Source organism: Triticum aestivum, chromosome 5D, assembly GCF_018294505.1.
Source record: "Triticum aestivum cultivar Chinese Spring chromosome 5D, IWGSC CS RefSeq v2.1, whole genome shotgun sequence".
Lineage (NCBI taxonomy): Eukaryota > Viridiplantae > Streptophyta > Magnoliopsida > Poales > Poaceae > Triticum > Triticum aestivum.
The window spans coordinates 210,583,599-210,602,030 of NC_057808.1; the positions used below are offsets into that span (position 1 = coordinate 210,583,599).

General features: G+C 42.3%; 1 protein-coding gene across 1 annotated transcript; it reads left to right on the top strand.

Moving 5' to 3' along the window:
* Positions 1 to 9,679: 9,679 nt before the first annotated feature.
* On the top strand, positions 9,680 to 18,145 carry LOC123120095 (WD repeat-containing protein 48). Its single transcript, XM_044540108.1, has 18 exons — positions 9,680 to 10,057; positions 10,875 to 11,007; positions 11,118 to 11,276; positions 11,870 to 11,932; positions 12,121 to 12,210; positions 12,296 to 12,589; positions 12,686 to 12,783; positions 13,501 to 13,536; positions 13,774 to 13,894; positions 13,972 to 14,208; positions 15,039 to 15,134; positions 15,218 to 15,283; positions 15,462 to 15,500; positions 15,580 to 15,714; positions 15,959 to 16,311; positions 16,913 to 17,006; positions 17,476 to 17,652; positions 17,736 to 18,145. The coding sequence occupies exons 2-18, from the start codon at positions 10,909 to 10,911 to the stop codon at positions 17,832 to 17,834; spliced, it is 2,256 nt and encodes a 751-aa protein (XP_044396043.1). The 5' UTR covers positions 9,680 to 10,057; positions 10,875 to 10,908; the 3' UTR covers positions 17,835 to 18,145.
* Positions 18,146 to 18,432: the final 287 nt, after the last annotated feature.

An 18,432-nucleotide genomic window follows, 5' to 3' on the forward strand; every position in this document is an offset into this window, starting at 1 on the left:
TCTGGAGTGAAAACAAGGTAGTCAGAGCAGACAATGCTACCTGCTGAAGCAGACATCTTGCTGGTTACAGAGAGCTCCTCAGAGGAGGATTCAGAGACTAATGACCAGTCCTATTTCCCCCCTGAGGTCTATGCTCAAACTTGGCAGGGTTATATTACCCATGTCATGCATGTTGTCTTGCATTGCTTAGTTTTTACATCATATATGGATTGCCATCTGCTTACTTGCTTACTATATAAATCATATATTTGAATTATATCATGTCATCATGTTTACATAGTACATACACATCATCTATCTGAATTATGGCATGGCAACCCATTTAATAAAGACATCATATAGTTATATCATCTCATCCTGTTTAGTGTTTACAGTCATCATATTTTGAATTATGGCATTCTATCCGTGAATGTATGTGAATTATGGCATGCCAACCTATTTAATAAACACATTATATAGTTATGTCATGTCATCCTGTTTACATAGTCTCATATTTTGAACTATGTCTTTCCATCTTTTTTAGTTAGCCATCATAATGTGAAATTGTGTCATGCTATCCTGTTTAGTTAGCCATCATATATGTAAAATTGTGTCATGCTATCCTGTTTGGCTAGATAACATAAATATGAATTATTTCATGCCCTCTTTTATTCCCCACTATCCATTGCACCTGTCTATCATACAATGTCTATACTTTCAATTACTTTTCTTGCTTATCAGCCATTTGAATTGGAGAGCGTGATGGTAGTATCTAAGGGAGTAACAACACGGTCTTCAGAAAAGATAGTGCTACCAGTTGATGCAGATAGAACCACGGTTGTACTTGCCCAAGGACCAGATCCACCACACATAACCCAGACTCTCGCAGATTGTACCCCTACCCAGTTGGACAGAGAACCAGCTACACCCCTTCTAACCCCAACCACGGCAGATAGTAACCCAGTTCCAGTTGACACAGCACCGTCTCCACCACAGAGCACCCAAACACGAGCAGTTAGTAAGGGAACTGCAGTGCCCAAAGCACGAGGACCACCACTCCGAATCCCAACTCAACGCTTAAAGGAGAAGAAGATTTGTTCTCAGGTCAGGTTCTGTAGCTATGGTTCATACTCCTTTGCTCTTGCATTACTGTATTTACTCATACCAACTATTTTCAATTTTGAAGGATGGAATTGAAACTCCAATGGCGCAACAGGTATGTTTTAAACTTGTTTCTTTAACTGGTTTGCTGTTGTAACCTGCTCTATGTTGATTTCAGTTTCAATTGAATAAACAGTTATGTTCTCATGTCATGCACATTACAAGTGTTGTTATTGCTCTATAGTTACCCACACTTATATTCTGTCTATTCTGCTTTGTCTTGAACAAATATTATTTGAACTGTGTCTCTATCTTGATTTGGCAACAAAAACTAGAATGATATAGACCATAAAGTGACCATGGTACATAGATATATGTTTGTTTCATGCTGCTATCCTGTCCACTTTACTACTGAACTCATTTACCAAAATGAGTTTCATATACAACATGGTAAACATGTGATGTGTCTGCTTGTTTCTCTTTTAGAATGCGGACAAAATATTGGAGAACAGTACCGCGTTATCCAATGGTAAAGGAAGTAATGCAAATAAGGTTCAAGATAGTGAGACATCCCTGTTGGTCTCCAAGAAAGCTGATAAAAACTATCTTGACGACAGTGAGGGAACCCAAAAGTCCTGTCTTGATGTAGTGTTCGAGTTACTGGCCACTACTGCTGGCACAAGCTCTTTGAACTCGCTGCCTGAATCAGTTCGTCTTCTTGAGTCTCAACTTCAAGTTGAAAGACATCGATCAGATGTGCTGCGACAGGAAGCTAAAGGACTGAGGAAGTCCCTGCAGAATTCAGATGCATATTTTCTGGTGCAACAGCAAGCGCTGGAGGATTTAAGCGCCAAACAAGAGAAAGTTAATAAGCTTGCTAAGCATCTTGCCGGCATTATGGGTACCCAGGATATTGTTTCTTGAGATCTTCTGAAGTGGTTTCAGTTCTGGATTTGTTTTGTTGCGGCGTTTATTTGCGCTGGTCGCCAACTTTGACAACCAGTGTATATGATATGCTGCTTTGTTCCCTATATTTGCACTGGTGGCGAACTTTGATGCCTAGTGGATGTAATATGTGTAACAGCCGTGATAGCCTAGCGTTAGTTGCTTGCTTATTTATTTCCTTGTTGTCTTGTTTATTTGTTTGCTTGTAGTCATTGCAGTTCTTTTTCCGCGGTTAGCTAGTGGCTGATAACCTATTTTTTAAAACTAGGCCACAATAACCATGGGCTAATATTTACTGTAGTGACACTGGGCCTCCTACTGGCCGTAGAAACAGTGGGCCTTCTACGGGTCGTAGAAACAATGGGCCTTCTACGGGCCATAGAAACAATGGGCCTTCTGCGGGCCGTATCATCAATGGGCCTTATACGGGCTGTATGATCGATTGGCCAAACATGGGCCAAACATACCGCATTATGGCCGTAAACGGGCTAGAGTTGGAATCGTCCGTTCATGGGCCGACCATAACAGGCCATCGTTAATAGGCCGTATTTAATGACGCTATGAAAACTGCCCAACGTATTAACAGACCACAAACGGGCCGACTGTAACCACGGGCTGAATTTGGCCCACAAGCAAAAAATGACAGTAACGGGCCGTAAGTAAACGAATGCTGGAAATGAGCCCAAGAATAAATGGGCTCTGAGAAGGCCGAAAGATAACATGGGCTGGAAACGGCCCAACGGAATAACGGGCCATTAATGGGTATAAAGTGATACACTGTTCATTACGGGCCAGTTTCACCACGCGCCGTTAATGGGTGTAAAGTGATACACTGTTCATTACGGGCCAGTTTCACCACGGGCCGTTAATAGGCCAAGAGTTACATAGGGCCTCATATGGGCCGAAAGACGTCATGGGCCATACATGCGCCAGAAGTGAAAACGGGCTGGAATCATATTGGATGGCCCAGATGATGCTACTGGGCCTAATTCGGATAGGGCGTAACGGGCCTTGGGTTAGCGGGCTGTAAATGGGCTATATGCGAACAGGCCGTTAACAGGCTTTCCATGGGCCGGCCCGCCACCTTTTGACCAAGTCAAACGGGCCGGCCTTTTCACAGGAATGGGCCTCTGTTGGGCCGTGCCACGTGTCGACGTATCATAGGTGCCTTCCGTCCAATGAGTGAATGACATCTGTCCCAACGATGAGCCGGCACGTGTTTCCTCCAGCCAATGATGATTTTACACGTGGAAAATCCCAATTGGTCGGGGCTGTTAACGGGTTATCGGATCCAAAACCCGACCCGATAGCTTAACGGCGTTCCGTTACGGTGGATGCCACATGTCGGTCACCCTTGACGAAAGCACTTTTGTGACGCGCGATTTATCGTCATGGAAGTGGACACTTCCGTGATGATAATTTTGGCAATGTCATGGAACACTTCTACGCAGCACAGGTATGACTATCTTGATTCTGTCATAAATTTGTCATGGATGTACATGCATGACAGAAAACGCGACCTACTGTGACAAACACGTATCATCACGGAAGTGTATTTTTTTTGTAGTGTATCGTGTAGAGATTTCAAGATTTTATCACGTTCTGACTTTCCAGAAGAATTCAGACAATGATAGAAAACTTCTTTTTTTAGACAGCAACATGTCGACTTGCAAAATAAGCATGGTAAAGGCTATACTTGACATTTTTATTGAAGTAAAAGATGCAAAAACATTACTCTAAATAGAAGCAAGCAAATACAAATAAAAGAAAATGACTCTCTAAGCAAAACTCATATCATGTGACGAATGAAAATATAGCTCCATGTGAGGTTACCGATAATGTTAGAGACGAAAGAGGGGATGCCTTCCGGAGCATCCCCAAGCTTAGTTGCTTGGATCTTCCTTGAATATTACCTTGGGATGCCTTGGGCATCCCCAAGCTTAGGGTCTTGCCACTCCTTATTCTCCTCATATCGATATCTCACCCAAAACTTGAAAACTTCAATCACACAAAACTTAACGAAACTTCGTGAGATGGGTTAGTATGATAAAGAGCAAACCATTCACTTTTGGTACTGTCAAAGACAAGATTCATAATTTTTATCACACAATGCCTACTAGTACCGTATAATTTCCACAATTTATATTGAGTAATATAAGCCATAGAAACTAGGAAACAAGCAAACTATGTATTGAAAACAGAATCTGTTAAAAACAGAACAGTCTGTAATGATCTCGACAACTACCATACTTATGCTACTCCAAAAATTCTGAAAAATTAGGATAACTTGGGAAAATTGTATGTCAATCATCTGTAAAAAATTCAAGAATTTATCACGTTCCAGCAGAGCAAATCAATTATGTTACTGGGTGCAAAAGTTTCTGTTTTTGCATAGAATCAAACCAACTATCATCCACACTATCCCAAAGGCTTTACTTGGCACTTTATTAAAACAAAAGCTATAAAACATGATGAAAGGATTGATATAGTTGACTAGAGGGGGGTGAATAGGCAACTAACAATTTTTAGCTTTTCTTTACCAATTTAAACTTTGCATCAAAGTAGGTTGTCTAGAAATGCAACTAGGTGAGCAACCTATATGATGCAACAACAACAAGCACACAAGCAAGCAAGGTATATAACACAAATAAGCTTGCACAAGTAAAGGCACGAGATAACCAAGAGTGGAGCCAGTGAAGACGAGGATGTGTTACCGGGGTTCCTTCCTTTTGAGGGGAAGTACGTCTCCGTTGGAGCGGTGTGGAGGCACAATGCTCCCCAAGAAGCCACTAGGGCCACCGTATTCTCCTCACGCCCTCACACAATGCGAGATGCCATGATTCCACTATTGGTGCCCTTGAAGGCGGCAACCGGACCTTTACAAACAAGGTTGGGGCTCTCTCCACAACTGAATTGGAGGCTCCCAACGAAACCACGGAGCTTCACCACAATGGAATGTGGCTCTGAGGTGACCTCGACCGTCTAGGGTGCTCAAACACCCAAGAGTAACAAAATCCACACAAGAAAGTAGGGGGAATCAAATTTCCTTTGGTGGGTGTGTAGATCTAGGTCTCCTCCTTCAATCCCTAGCAAATCAACAAGTTTGAGTGGCTAGAGAGAGATCGGGCAAGAGAGCTTGAGTGGCATTAATGGTGGAGTGAGAGAGGTAAGAGGTAAATGTGGTAGGTGGAAGAACCACCCTTGTATAGCAACCCTAAATATCCAACCGTTACTGCGTTTTCTGTACTGCAGCGGTACAACCGCTCCTTGTCCCGGTACAACCGGGACTCACGGATTACCTGCAGAACCCTACCAGGCGGTACAACCGGGTGACCAGGCGGTACTACCGGTTCATGTGAACAACCGGACCAACCGCCCAGCCATCACTCAACCACCGCATTGAAACAGCAGGGAGTCACCCCTGAGTGCGGTAGTTGAGCGGTACAGGACCGGTGCAACCGCTTGGCCTTGGGCGCTTGGGAGGCTAAGTCCTGAGCGGCAGGGCATCGGTGGTACCGGTAAGCGGGGAACGACCGGACCAACCGGGCCACCACCGCCCGAGTACCGCATCAAAACAGAAGTTTGACCGGTAGTTGGGCGGTACTTGGCCGGAACAACCGCCGCAGTCTTTGTTGAGCATGGTGGCGGTACCACCGCCCGGGAGCAGCGGTACAACCGCTCGATCAAGACTGGGTAAGCGCCAAGAGCCAGCGGTACAACCGCTGGGAAACCACAGCAAGCAGCAAGATAAGAAGGGAAGCACTCTCTCTCAAAACTAAGGAAGGCAAGAGAGGGGTGAGGCAAGTGTACTTGAAAAGATTCCCCAACTCCTTCCAATGTGGATTCCCTCTTGATAGTACGGGTTTCCGACGACCAAAAGGATAAAAGCGTAGAAACCTCGTCTTCAGATCTTTTCCTTCCGAAGAGAAAGACTAACCGTTGTAAACCTAATCACGGAGAACCTGAAGTACTTAGCACATGGTTAGACTAACAAAGGGTTGTCATCATCATCCAAAACACAAAGTAGGGAAATGCCCTTACACATGATTAATACAGTAGCTTAATTATGTGAACACACACAAACATTAGGTAAATGTGTTGGGTTGTCTCCCAACAAGCGCTTTTCTTTAATGCCTTTTTAGCTAGGCATGATGATTTCAATGATGCTCACATAAAAGTAAAGATTTGAAACACAAAGATAGCATCATGAATCGCATGGCAAGCACATTTAAGCCTAACATACTTCCTATGCATAGGGATTTTGTGAGCAACTAATTTATGGGAACAAGAATCAACTAGCACAGGAAAGCAAAACTTTGAGATTTTCAACACATAGAGAGGAAACTTAATATTATTGTGATATGTAAATGCATATGTTCCTCTCTCATAATAATTTTCAGTAGCATCATCAATGAATTCAACAATATAGCTATCACATAAAGCATTCTTTTCATGATCCACATGCATAAAAAAATTGTTACTCTCCACATAAGCAAATTTATTCTCATGAATGGTAGTGGGAGCAAACTCAACAAAATAACTATCATGTGAGGCATAATCCAATTGAAAATCAAAAACATTATGACAAGTTTCATTTTTATCATTACTCTTTATAGCATACATGTCATCACCTTATTCATCATAGATATCATCTTTTTATCATAGCCAATTGAAACCTCTTTCGGAATAATGGAATCATTACTAAATAAAGTCATGACCTCTCCAAATACACTTTTAACATTATAATATGATTCAACACCCTCCAAAATAGTTGGATCATTAGTACCTAGAGTTGACACTCTTCCAAACCCACTTTCATCAATCTAATCATCATAAAATAGGAGGCATGCTATCATCATAATAAATATTCTCATCAAAACTTGGGGGACTAAAAATACCATCTTCATCAAACATAGCATCCCCAAGCTTATGGCTTTGCATATCACTAGCATCATGAATATTCAAAGAATTCATACTAACAACATTGCAATCATGCTCATCATTCAAAGATTCTATGCCAAACATTTTATTGAATTCTTCTTTTATCAATTGAGCACAATTTTCCGATCCATCATTTTCACGAAAGACATTATAAAGATGAATAATATGATGCAACCTCAATTCCATTTTTTTTGTAGTTTTCTTTTTATAAACCAAAATAGTGATAAAACAAGAAACTAAAATATTCAATTGCAAGTAAAGATATACCTTCAAGCACTCACCTACCCGGCAACGGCGCCAAAAAAGAGCTTGATGTCTACTACACAACTTGTTCTTCTAGACTCGTGTTGGGCCTCCAAGCGCAGAGTTTTGTAGGACAATAACAATTTTCCCTCAAGTGGATGACCTAAGGTTTATCAATCCGTGGGAGGCATAGGATGAAGATGGTCTCTCTCAAATAACCCTGCAACCAAATAATAAAAAGTCTCTTGTGTTCCCAACACACCAAATACAATGGTAAATTGTATAGGTGCACTAGTTCGGCGAAGAGATTTGATGATACAAGTGTAGTAATGATAGTAGATATTGTTTTTTGTAACAGTAATAATAAAAAACAGCAAGGTAGCAAGTAACAAAATTGAGCACAAACGGTATTGCAATGCTTGGAAATGAGCCCTAGGGTCCGTACTTTCTCTAGTGCAATCTCTCAACAATGCTAATATAATTGGATCATGTAACCATCCCTCAACGTGCAATGAAGAATCACTCAAAAGTTCCTATCTAGCGGAGAACATAAGGCGAAATTGTTGGTAGGGTATGAAACCACCTCGAAGCTATTCTTTTCGATCGATCTATCCAAGAGTTCGTACTAAAATAACACCAAGTTATCCTTTCCGATCGATCTATCAAGAGTTCGTACTAAAATAACACCAAGTTATCCTTTCCGATCGATCTATCAAGAGTTCGTACTAAGATAACACCAAATAATTTCAGATTCTTAATACTCAATGCAACACAAAGAACCTCAAAGAGTGCCCCAAGATTTCTACCGGGGAAACAAAGACAATTACGTGTATCAACCCCTATGCATATATTACCCCAATGTCACCTCGGGAATCCGCGACTTGAGTGCCAAAACATATATCATGTGAATCAATATGATACCCCATTATCACCACGGGTATTCATAGCAAGACATACATAAAGTGTTATCAAACCCATAAAAGTGTTCAATCCGATAAGAGCAAAATCTCAAAGGAAAACCTCAATTCACAACAAGATAGAGAGGGGAAAACACCATATGATCCAAGTATATTAACAAAGCCCGCGATACATCAAGATCATGACATCTCAAGAACACGAGAGAGAGAGAGAGATTAAACACATAGCTACTGGTAAAAACCCTCAACCCCGAGGGTGGACTATTCCCTCCTCATCATGGTGGCCGTCGGGATGATGAAGATGGCCTCCGGTGATGATTTCCCCCTTCGGCAGGGTGCCGGAACAGGGTCCAGATTGGTTTTCCGTGGCTACAGAGGCTTGCGGCGGCGGAACTTCTGATGTAGGGTTATTTATGGGGGTTTCTGTATTTATAGGATTTTTTGGCATCGATTTCACGCGAAGATGGGCCTCGAGGTGAGCACGATACACCAGGGCGCGCTTGGGGGGCCTGGCGCGCCCTGATGGGTTGTGTCCACCTCGTGGCTCTTCTGGCCCTCCCATGAAGCTTCTAGTGCCTCTTTTGTTCCAAAGAAAAACCGTCAAAAAGTTTCAGCTCATTGGGAGAACTTTGATTTATGCACAAAGCTCCATGTTGAAACCCAGAGCCGACGCGAGCTCCTCCTCCGACTGCTCCGCCTCGTCCTACTCCGGATCTGCCACCTTCATCAGAGCCGACTGCTGCTCCTATTCCTCCTGCTCCTCCGTCTCCCGCGAGTCCGGAGGCAGGGCGTCAGCGATGCGGGCGGCGCGCCTTCCCCGGATTTCATGCTCAATCTGGAACCTGCGCTCCGGCGTGAGCATAGCATAGTCGGTCAGTCTTCTTTTGCCGAACCATTGCGATGCCGGAGGGCGTGGGAAGAACGGCGGAGCGAGAGAGTGGTGGATGGGCTCGGGTTGGTGGCGCAGGGAGGAGGTAGATGTGGCTAGGGTTGGGGGACGCCGGTTAGTTTAAATAGCCAGATTTGGCCTCGGGCGGCGAGCCGGAGCAGCGCCACGCGGCGTTCACACCCCGTATCGGAGGAGACGTCCGTCTGACCGCTGGTTTTCCGAGCGATTTAATGTGGGACCCCATCCCAAGTCTGACGTCGCGAACGGGCACGCGCACACCATATATGCTCCAGATTTGGGCTGGATATGAAGGGTGGCGATCAGCTTGGATGTTTGAGGCCCGTTTGAGAAGCCCGTCTTGGTCACCCGGCCGAACCGTCCACCTGGACGTTTGAGATGCGTTTGGGGCGCCGAGCCGTCTTATCACGCGCAGTGAACATTCCCGTCCGTTTCCGGCCTGCTAAATCTATCCAGAACTATTCAACCTACAGACTAGGGGCTGTTTGGTTTGCTTCACGAGAAAGCTGCCTGACACATGCAGGATTTCTCAAGCATGAGGCTGAGATTGCTGCCTGTATGGCCTCCAACGAAACAGGCCCTGGGACCGCCCTGCCCAGCCCGGATCGGCCCGGCCTTTTGCAAGCGGAAGCACACGACACCTCTATTGACCCACCTGCCTCCTCGTCCTCGCCCTCCTCCTCCTCCTCGCTCCGCCCCCCCGTCGCGCCCTCACCTCGCCGCGACAACCGCTACCGCCGCCGCGCAAAACCCCGTCCCACTCCCCAGCGCCCCAACCCCTATCCACCCCAACCAGATCGATCGGCGGCACCTTCTGCTCCCAATCCCGCGGCATCGCCCCTGAGTCTCCCACCGCTGAAGCCCACACCGAGTTCCTCCTCCTCCTCCTCGTCTGCCGCTGCCGTCGCCTCCCGCCGAAGGACGCATGCTACGAGGCTCGGTTCTCGCGTACTTTCTCCGCTGATCCCGTCTGCTGCTCCTGGACTGGCGCGGTCATCCGGAAGGGACGCGATCCCTTTTGCTGGTAAGGAAGCCCTAGCTTGCTCAGATTATCGCGTGTTTTGCTCTTCGCGCAGCGAGCAATTGAATCCAGCCAGATCCCTTTCTTCAAGATCGGTCTCAGTTGACCCTATTCTCATCGCTAGGACTGTCAAGGCCCCATCGCCCATGTATTTCGGCCCCTGAACTAATACTACTTTGAGATCCTGAACAACACCACTAGCACCAGTTTATTCTCCCCATGCCCCTGTGCCGGGGTGGGTGTGGGTTGGGGGATCGTTTATCAGTGTTCGAAGAGGCGGATGCCTAGGCGTGGGCAACACCCTCCTGCCTAGGTACCTAGTGCTGGTGTGTCTTCTGACTAGCGCCATGGTGAACCATGGTACTTTGCCAGCTTGTTTTGCTACATGTGGGATCATTAATACTTCAGTTCAAAACTTAATAGGAACTATTTACTTTTGATGGGGAAAAGTAGGGGTCAGAGTGACTCACCATTGTTTGGTCAAGTGAGTTTTCGGTAATATGTGAAATGGTGCTTCCTGTTTTGGCGTTTTTCCTTTGAACCAGTAATCAGAAGGAACTCTATATGTCTGTGATTTTTATAGCAGTACATTCAGCGAATTGATTTGTGTAACTTCGAGATTTTGCATCTCAATTCTAACTGTTGCTAGATGCTGCACTTTCTTTTGCTCCAAAATTTCCCAATGTTATGTCAACCCGCCCTGTCAGGAAGCTTTATTAGCATACTGGAGATTATGCAATCTCAAATTCTTTATAAAATATCCAGCATCGATTCATCCACGGTTAAATTGAAACAATTTATCGCTGGTTTTGTATGTTAGGCTACTGCAGTTTTTGATACATATCCACCTTTCAATGCATCGTGTCGGGAGTGCCGGAAACACGGCCGGTTCAAGTCGACCGAGAAAGGAGAAGCGCTTCACATATGTGCTCAATGATGCTGATAATAAAAAGGTCAGCCCTGCTTCAGTATTAACTAGTTGTTCTTAGGTATTGCAGTTAGCTTGAAACAGTTCTTGCTACACCCAAAAGTCCTCATGCATTTCCTTCTGCTTGTTTTTCAGCATTGTGCTGGAATCAACTGCTTGTCGTACCTGAATGCTTCTGCTTCTGGTACAAGTGAGTATCTTTTTACTGGGAGTCGCGATGGTACCTTGAAGAGATGGGAATACCAAAATGGGGATGCAAACTTTTCAGCAACCTTTGAGTCACATGTTGATTGGGTATGTTTTTCTATGTACTCCTCCAGCTGATTTTACATTTTGAAACTGCGGTATTGTTTCTATTTGAATTGCCATTGGATCATTTTCTTTTGTAATTTATTAGCTCAAGAGTATCAAACTAGTTTTCAACATCAAATAGTGGGTGTTGTCATTACATTTTGTTAACATATTTATAGTTCGGTACAATCAATTCATTTCGGTTGTTCTTCCATCTTTGCCTTTTTTGCATATATTTTTTATTGTGCTGTTCGAGTCTGAAATTCTGTGTATCCTTTGTAAATGGGTGGGAGGCCATCCGGAGTTCTGGACAATACTTGGGAGCAGGGCCAGTCCCTGTAACCTTTGCCATATTTGCTAAATTATTTGTTACTTGTATCCAAGTGAAACAAGATGGGCTGGATGGAAGATTCTCCTAGTCCTACATAGTTTTATTGTCCAATTATGAAAGTTAGGCAGTAGATTCTGTTAGTGGATGGAGAAATAAATCTGTCAGGACTTGAACTGATACTTGCTTCCTGCTTACATGTGTTGACTCTCTTGTATCACTGCTGAAGTATTGCCTTGTTTTACAAGCTGCTATCTTTATTGTGCAGGTTAACGATGCCATTATTGTTGGCCAAAATCTTGTTTCCTGTTCCTCAGACACCACATTAAAGGTTTGTTGTTTCAGTGTCCCCTGTTTCTAGATATTTTTTGTTGTGCCTGCATGCTTTTTTGTTTCCTTTTTTTTTGGTTGCCTAACCAATATATGTTTGTGTGGCTATTTTTTCACAGCGTTATAAAATAAGTTCGGCAGGCATGTTTCAGAAACCCCAAACTAAGCCCCAATACTTATTTTTTACAGGTGTGGAATTGCTTAGCAGATGGTGCTTGTACCAAGACTCTCCGCCAGCATTCTGATTATGTGATATGTCTTGCTGCGGCTGAAAAGAATGTATACATTGCCAGACCTATGACTATGTGGAAGTATTAGTTCTATATCTACTATATTTTATATGCTTTTTGTGCCTTTACTGTAGAGCAATATTGTAGCCTCTGGTGGCCTTGGTGGTGAGGTCTTCATATGGGATCTTGATGCTGCTATTGCACCTATAGCCAAATCTGTAGATGCAAAAGAGGATGAGGTTCCTAACGGAAACTCCGGACCTGCTTTGTCAACCTTGTGCAATGTAAATTCTAGTGGCAACATTGTTTCTACCAACGGAAAATCACATGGGTACAGTCCAATTGCTGCCAAAGGTCATAAGGATTCAGTTTATGCATTGGATATGAATGATACAGGGACATTGCTTGTCTCTGGTGGTACTGAAAAGGTATTGCACTATTCATTTTCAAGAGCAAGCATGTGATCCTTTAACTGCCATTTTATTTGGACCTTTTCTTATAGACTTCCTACTGGTTTGATATAGGTTGTTCGTGTTTGGGATCCCAGGACAGGTTCTAAGAACATGAAATTGAGAGGGCACACTGACAATATCAGGGCTTTGCTTATTGATTCCACTGGAAGGTTTGTGTTTAGGCATCATCAAAGTTCTCTCATAGATTCATCTAAGATAATGCATTGTCTGGAAATGATTCGTTATGATGACATTAGATGTTTCAAAAGTGAATCATAGAACAGCTCAGACAATATTGTACCCATTTATGTGTTCCATATATACAACTTTGTAGACCATAAATTATCATCTATACATGTTCCTGGCCTAGCATTTTTAGTTTCCTATAGTTGCAGTCAACAACAAGCCCTTTATATTTTGGAGAAAGGTTACTGCTGAATCATTATCTTTTGCAAATAATTATCCACTATCTTTTAGGTTGCATTAGTCACGTGATCAGTAGTTCAAAAGCCATAACTTCACCACTGAAATCGATTGACTGCCCAAGGGGACATTAATTGGCATGGTCATTATGCTGGTTACCATCCTAGTCAGGCAATGGTCAATGTCAGCCACTTCTATGTGTTATTAGTTGATGAGATGGAAATAACTCACATGGCAAAAAAACTGACTAGGATGCAGATGTTTGTTTGTGGGAGCTGATGTGTCATATTTGAAAGGAACATGTGGTTTTTGATGATTAAATTCCCGATTTTGGCTGCAAGGTTTAAAAAATGGTGTTGACCAACACTAGATAATGTTGACAGGCTTTGTGGAACTTTGTTGAATCCCATCTATTTTCATTAGAAGTTTGTAACTAGTTAACACTGTATAACATATTTTTCCAGGTATTGTCTATCAGGCTCGTCTGACTCGATGATAAGGTAAATACAAAGTTCATATTTTCTGTATTTGGTCATGATGCCAAGTAGGGATGCAGGTGGATGCGTCCGTGAACGTCCACATGAATATTATTAACACAGCACGATTATTAAAGTAACAGTGCATTAACTAATTTCCGGCATCGCGGACAATCACTGCGTCGCGGGCATGTTAGCTTGCATGCATAGATTCTGCAAACAATTTTTTGCATCTTGTCTAAATATGTTCATACTTTGCAGACTATGGGATCTAGGACAGCAACGCTGTGTGCATTCTTATGCCGTTCACACTGATTCGGTTTGGGCGCTCGCAAGCACCCCTTCATTTGGTCATGTTTATAGTGGTGGAAGAGATCAGTCCGTGAGTAAAATATCTCATTTTGTTGAATAATGTCTACAGTTCTAAGTCCTGAACTTCTCTGTTTTCCGTTGGTACAGGTGTACCTGACAGACCTCTCCACACGAGAGAGTGTCTTACTATGCACAAATGAACACCCAATCCTACAGTTGTCCTTGCAAGATGATACAATATGGGTTGCAACAACTGATTCTTCTGTTTATGGATGGCCAGCTGAAGGGCAAACCCCACAGAAGGTTTTTCAAAAGGGTGGCTCATTCTTAGCTGGGAATTTGTCATTCTCAAGAGCAAGAGCTTCTTTAGAAGGATCAGCACCTGTAAGCATGACAGTTGCCATCTTTTCATCTGTTACGTTATTTTATCAGACACGATATGTTCTGGCTTCCGAGCAGTGACGACACATTTCTGAATGTGCCATAATAATAAGTTCATAACTCATTATTTCCGAGACATGCAATCTGTGATGATAGTTTCATCTCCTATAGCTGACTAGTAATCGTGTACATGCAATGCACGTTGCTTTTATTTTGGATATTGGTTGCATGTTGATACTAGGTAGGATATTAACTGCGCGTTAATTACGTGGTTAGCACTCACCTAGATATTATGTATGATATTAATTGATGTTTGAGTGCTCAACGTTGGAGTAATCTAGGTTGTTTGATTGGCATGGTTTGATGGTCGAGATTAGTTGGATCTGCCCCTTTGAGTCCTTTTATATTTGTATAGATGGAGGACTTGTTTAAATAGAAACTATTTACATGTCTGTTAACTTTGGGGCAAATTATTGTAGATCTATGGGATCATGCAATGCAAGCCATGTAATATTAACTTTGAGGTCTTGTTTTTCCCATGTTAACCAGCTATCTGTTTTTTCTCAGAGATGATGGCAAATAAACACTGGTTTTTTTTGCTACGTAATTTCTATGTTTATATTCTACTTTGGGCACTATTCAAAATTAATGCCAGATACACATCAGTTTTTTTTAGCCTTTTGTCTTATATTATGTGCTTATGATATCCATGTTTGATTGATCTACTCAACCCTATACCTGTTTTTGCTTGACTGACCAGCAACAGTTACTTTTACTCGGTCATCTTTCACAGGTGTACATGTTAATAACTTCTATTTTCTAAACCACTCTAGGTGCCTGTATACAAAGAGCCATCTTTCACTATTCCTGGAGTTCCAGCTATAGTTCAACATGAGATCATGAATAATAGAAGGCATGTCCTGACAAAGGTGATTATAAGATATTTTCAAATTTGTCTTTGTTGTCATCAAACGCAACAAGTGGCATCATCCACCTTCATCCTATTTTACAGGATACTGTTGGTTCTGTCAAATTATGGGAGATTACTCGAGGAGCTGTTATCGAAGATTTTGGCAAGGTTCCTATTCCCTCTCGATGTCTTGAGTGCACTTTTCCTCATGGATAATATACAAATGTTAAGAGCTAGTAGCATTGCTAGGTCGTATCCAAATTTGGGAAGCTCACATTTCATATGGATCTCTTTGAATAAATTGGAAGGTTTGCTAGAATGTTAAGCCACTTCATTTTGCTTGCAGGTTTCGTTTGATGATAAGAAAAAGGAGTTATTTGAGATGGTATGCCTGCCATTTTTTTTGTTTATGTTTTTTTAAAGATGCTCTGCATATTGCTATGTCACATGCTTCTCTATTTTAGGTTAGTATACCTGCATGGTTCACCATGGATGCTCGATTGGGGTGCCTGTCTGTTCACCTGGATACTCCACAATGCTTTTCTGCAGAAATATATGCGGTTGATTTGAATGTTACTGGAGCACAGGAAGATCTTAAGGTTTGCACGAAAACATATCATAATGCGGACTATGGTTATTTTTTGTTTTAAGCTTACTGTTCAGAAATTAGTTGGATCAGTAGTTCATCTATGTTCTTGAGTTGCAACGGAAATATCTTGTTATTAATATTTGTCATTTCATTTTTATGTAAACCTTTCATTACACCTATTAAAGAAATTCACTTTGCCATAGTATGGGCCACTAGCAAGTCTTCTTCTGAACAGTTGTCCAAAAATTGTGCAGATTAATTTGGCTCATGAGACTCTTCGTGGTTTGTTAGTTCATTGGAGTAAACGAAGGCCGAAACTAGGCCAACACAGCTTGTCCAATGGTGATTCTTCAATAGGGAAAGATGTATCATTGAAAAACTTACCGCATCCAAGATCCGACGTCGACGATGGAAGCGAAAACCATGCAAATAATGTGCTTCCCTCGTTTGAGTTCTCCACGGTTTCGCCTCCATCAATTATCACGGAAAGTTCTAGTGGAGGGCCTTGGAGAAAGAGAATTACCGATTTGGATGGAACCGAGGATGATTTGCCATGGTGGTGTGTGGACTGTGCTGAGAACGGCCGATTTCCAAAAGAGAACACAAAGTAATTTATCATCTCAACATGTTTTTATCCCGAGATGACATTTTTATTTTATATCTTTGAAACATGTTTCCCGTCCTTGGATATAGCTACCTTAGTAATTGGAGTAGCAAAGCATTTTAGAAGGCGAAACACTTTATCGCAGTAGTTTGCAAGCCCGTGTTATTGTGATAATGCTTAACTTTTAAATTGTTGCAAGTTTTTTGTTCTGGCCATTTTCTTATGACCTTCCAAGTCTTGAACCCAGTCAGTCATGGTATGTTTCCATACATATATTTTTCATGTAGCGGTGACAATGAATATCGGAACTAAAAAGATGATATATGATTTTGGTGTGGAGTGATTGTCCATCCTTGAGCTCAAATATGCTAGTATGATTTTACTGTTTATTTATCCTTGAACTTTCGTGAAGCTGTATTACCTTCCCCAGACCCCACCTGGTGTGGGAGCTTCTAGCACTGGGTCTGTCTTTTTTTATTTCCTTCAGTTAATGATGTGATTATTTGTTCTGCAATATACCCTAATTGGGAGAACCACTTGCAGACTGAAAATTCGAGCTCTCAGTAAATATGTTCCTGACACTGCTTCTCCTTTTGAAATGTAGGTGTGGCTTTTATTTGCATCCGGCCGAAGGCTCACCTGCACCAAACATAACGCAAGGGAAACTCAGCGCTCCACGGATATTGCGAGTTCTCAAAGTAAGAGGTTACTGAAATCAGTTATCTAGAACAAAGTTAAAGATTTAAGTTGCAAAGGGTGAATTTCTCTTGACAAAAAAAGTGGCATAAGATGAAGGATGGAAGCAGCTTTGGCGATCCATGGAAGTACTATATGTCAATTGGTTACATACTCTCTCCGTCCCGAAATAAGTGTCTCACTCTGTACTTAGTACAAAGTTGTACTAAGGCTGAGACACTTATTTTGGGACGGCGGGAGTACATGGGAAGAAACGTGGAGATAGCTAACTAACTAGTTTTTTCTTATCTGCCTTTGTTTTTTGAGCAGCTAACTACCTCGACAATAGGTGTCTAACGCTATTTTTCAGTACCTTAGCCGAATCATACAAATATTGATAATACGATACAGTCACATATTATGAACAAGTTATTGCTGTTGTTATGTATCATCTTATTTTATGTCATCTATTAAATTTGTTTGTGTGTACAGGTTGCTAACTATGTTGTTGAGAAGCTTGTTCTTGAGAAACCATTGGATGGAAGTCCGGACAGCACATTTGCCATGGGTTTGACCTCTGGCACATCAGCCCTAGATAGTTCTTCACGGCCTGGATTAAAGCCATGGCAAAAACTGAAACCTTCTGTTGAGATATTGTGCAACAACCAGGCAAGTGTTCATAAGGCATAATGGAAGCCCGCATTACATTTTGTGGTTTGAGAGCAAACTTATCATTGTGCTTTTTGCAGCAGGTTCTGTCACCTGAGATGAGTTTGGCGACTGTGAGGACATATATTTGGAAGAAGCCGGAGGATTTGATTCTTAATTACAGAGTGGTCCAATCAAGATGATTGCAACCTAAAATACATCCGTTCATTTGGTTCACCATAGGTGCTGAGCATATCTGCATTGGAGACGGCATCGTTGAAGATAACCATATGACCTATAGGATGCAAGTGTTCCACTCTTGTGCTGCTCTTTGGTGCCGTTCCCAGAACTACAGCAACTTAATTCCTCTGTAAAGTTTTTCTGTGAATCTTGTATCTCCAGGCTTCTAGTGAGGTTGTATCATAGCACAGGTGTAATGATCTGCTGGCTACCAGGCTTGTATATCTAGAGATTTGGATTTCTCAATAAAGCTTCTAATGGGTAAAAGAAATTATTTCTCCCCCCTCCACGTACAAAATGATTTGATTGTAAGAAAACATTTTTTTTTGCTCCTAGACTTAACCCTGTTTCCATCGTCTTGGGATGAGGTGTAAGAGAAAAAATTATTTCTGTTTTGCATTGTTCACGTGAAAGTCTGCATTGCTGTGTGCCGGGCCCAAATATTCAGGGCATTGGTCAGGTTGGTCAATTGTTGAAAAAGAGAATCTGAGTGTGTTTGGCATTGCAACAGATTGTCATGATAATTGAATATAGTCGAAGCATTCTAGGCCCTCTTTCCTT

What these genes read in the sequence shown, in the direction of transcription:
- LOC123120095 (XM_044540108.1), top strand. Translation starts at nt 10,909, where the DNA reads ATGCATCGTGTCGGGAGTGCCGGAAACACGGCCGGTTCAAGTCGACCG. An exon ending in AAAAGGAGTTATTTGAGATG is followed by an intron (nt 15,501 to 15,579) that starts GTATGCCTGCCA and finishes TCTCTATTTTAG; the next exon opens with GTTAGTATACCTGCATGGTT. An exon ending in TTTCCAAAAGAGAACACAAA is followed by an intron (nt 16,312 to 16,912) that starts GTAATTTATCAT and finishes TTTGAAATGTAG; the next exon opens with GTGTGGCTTTTATTTGCATC.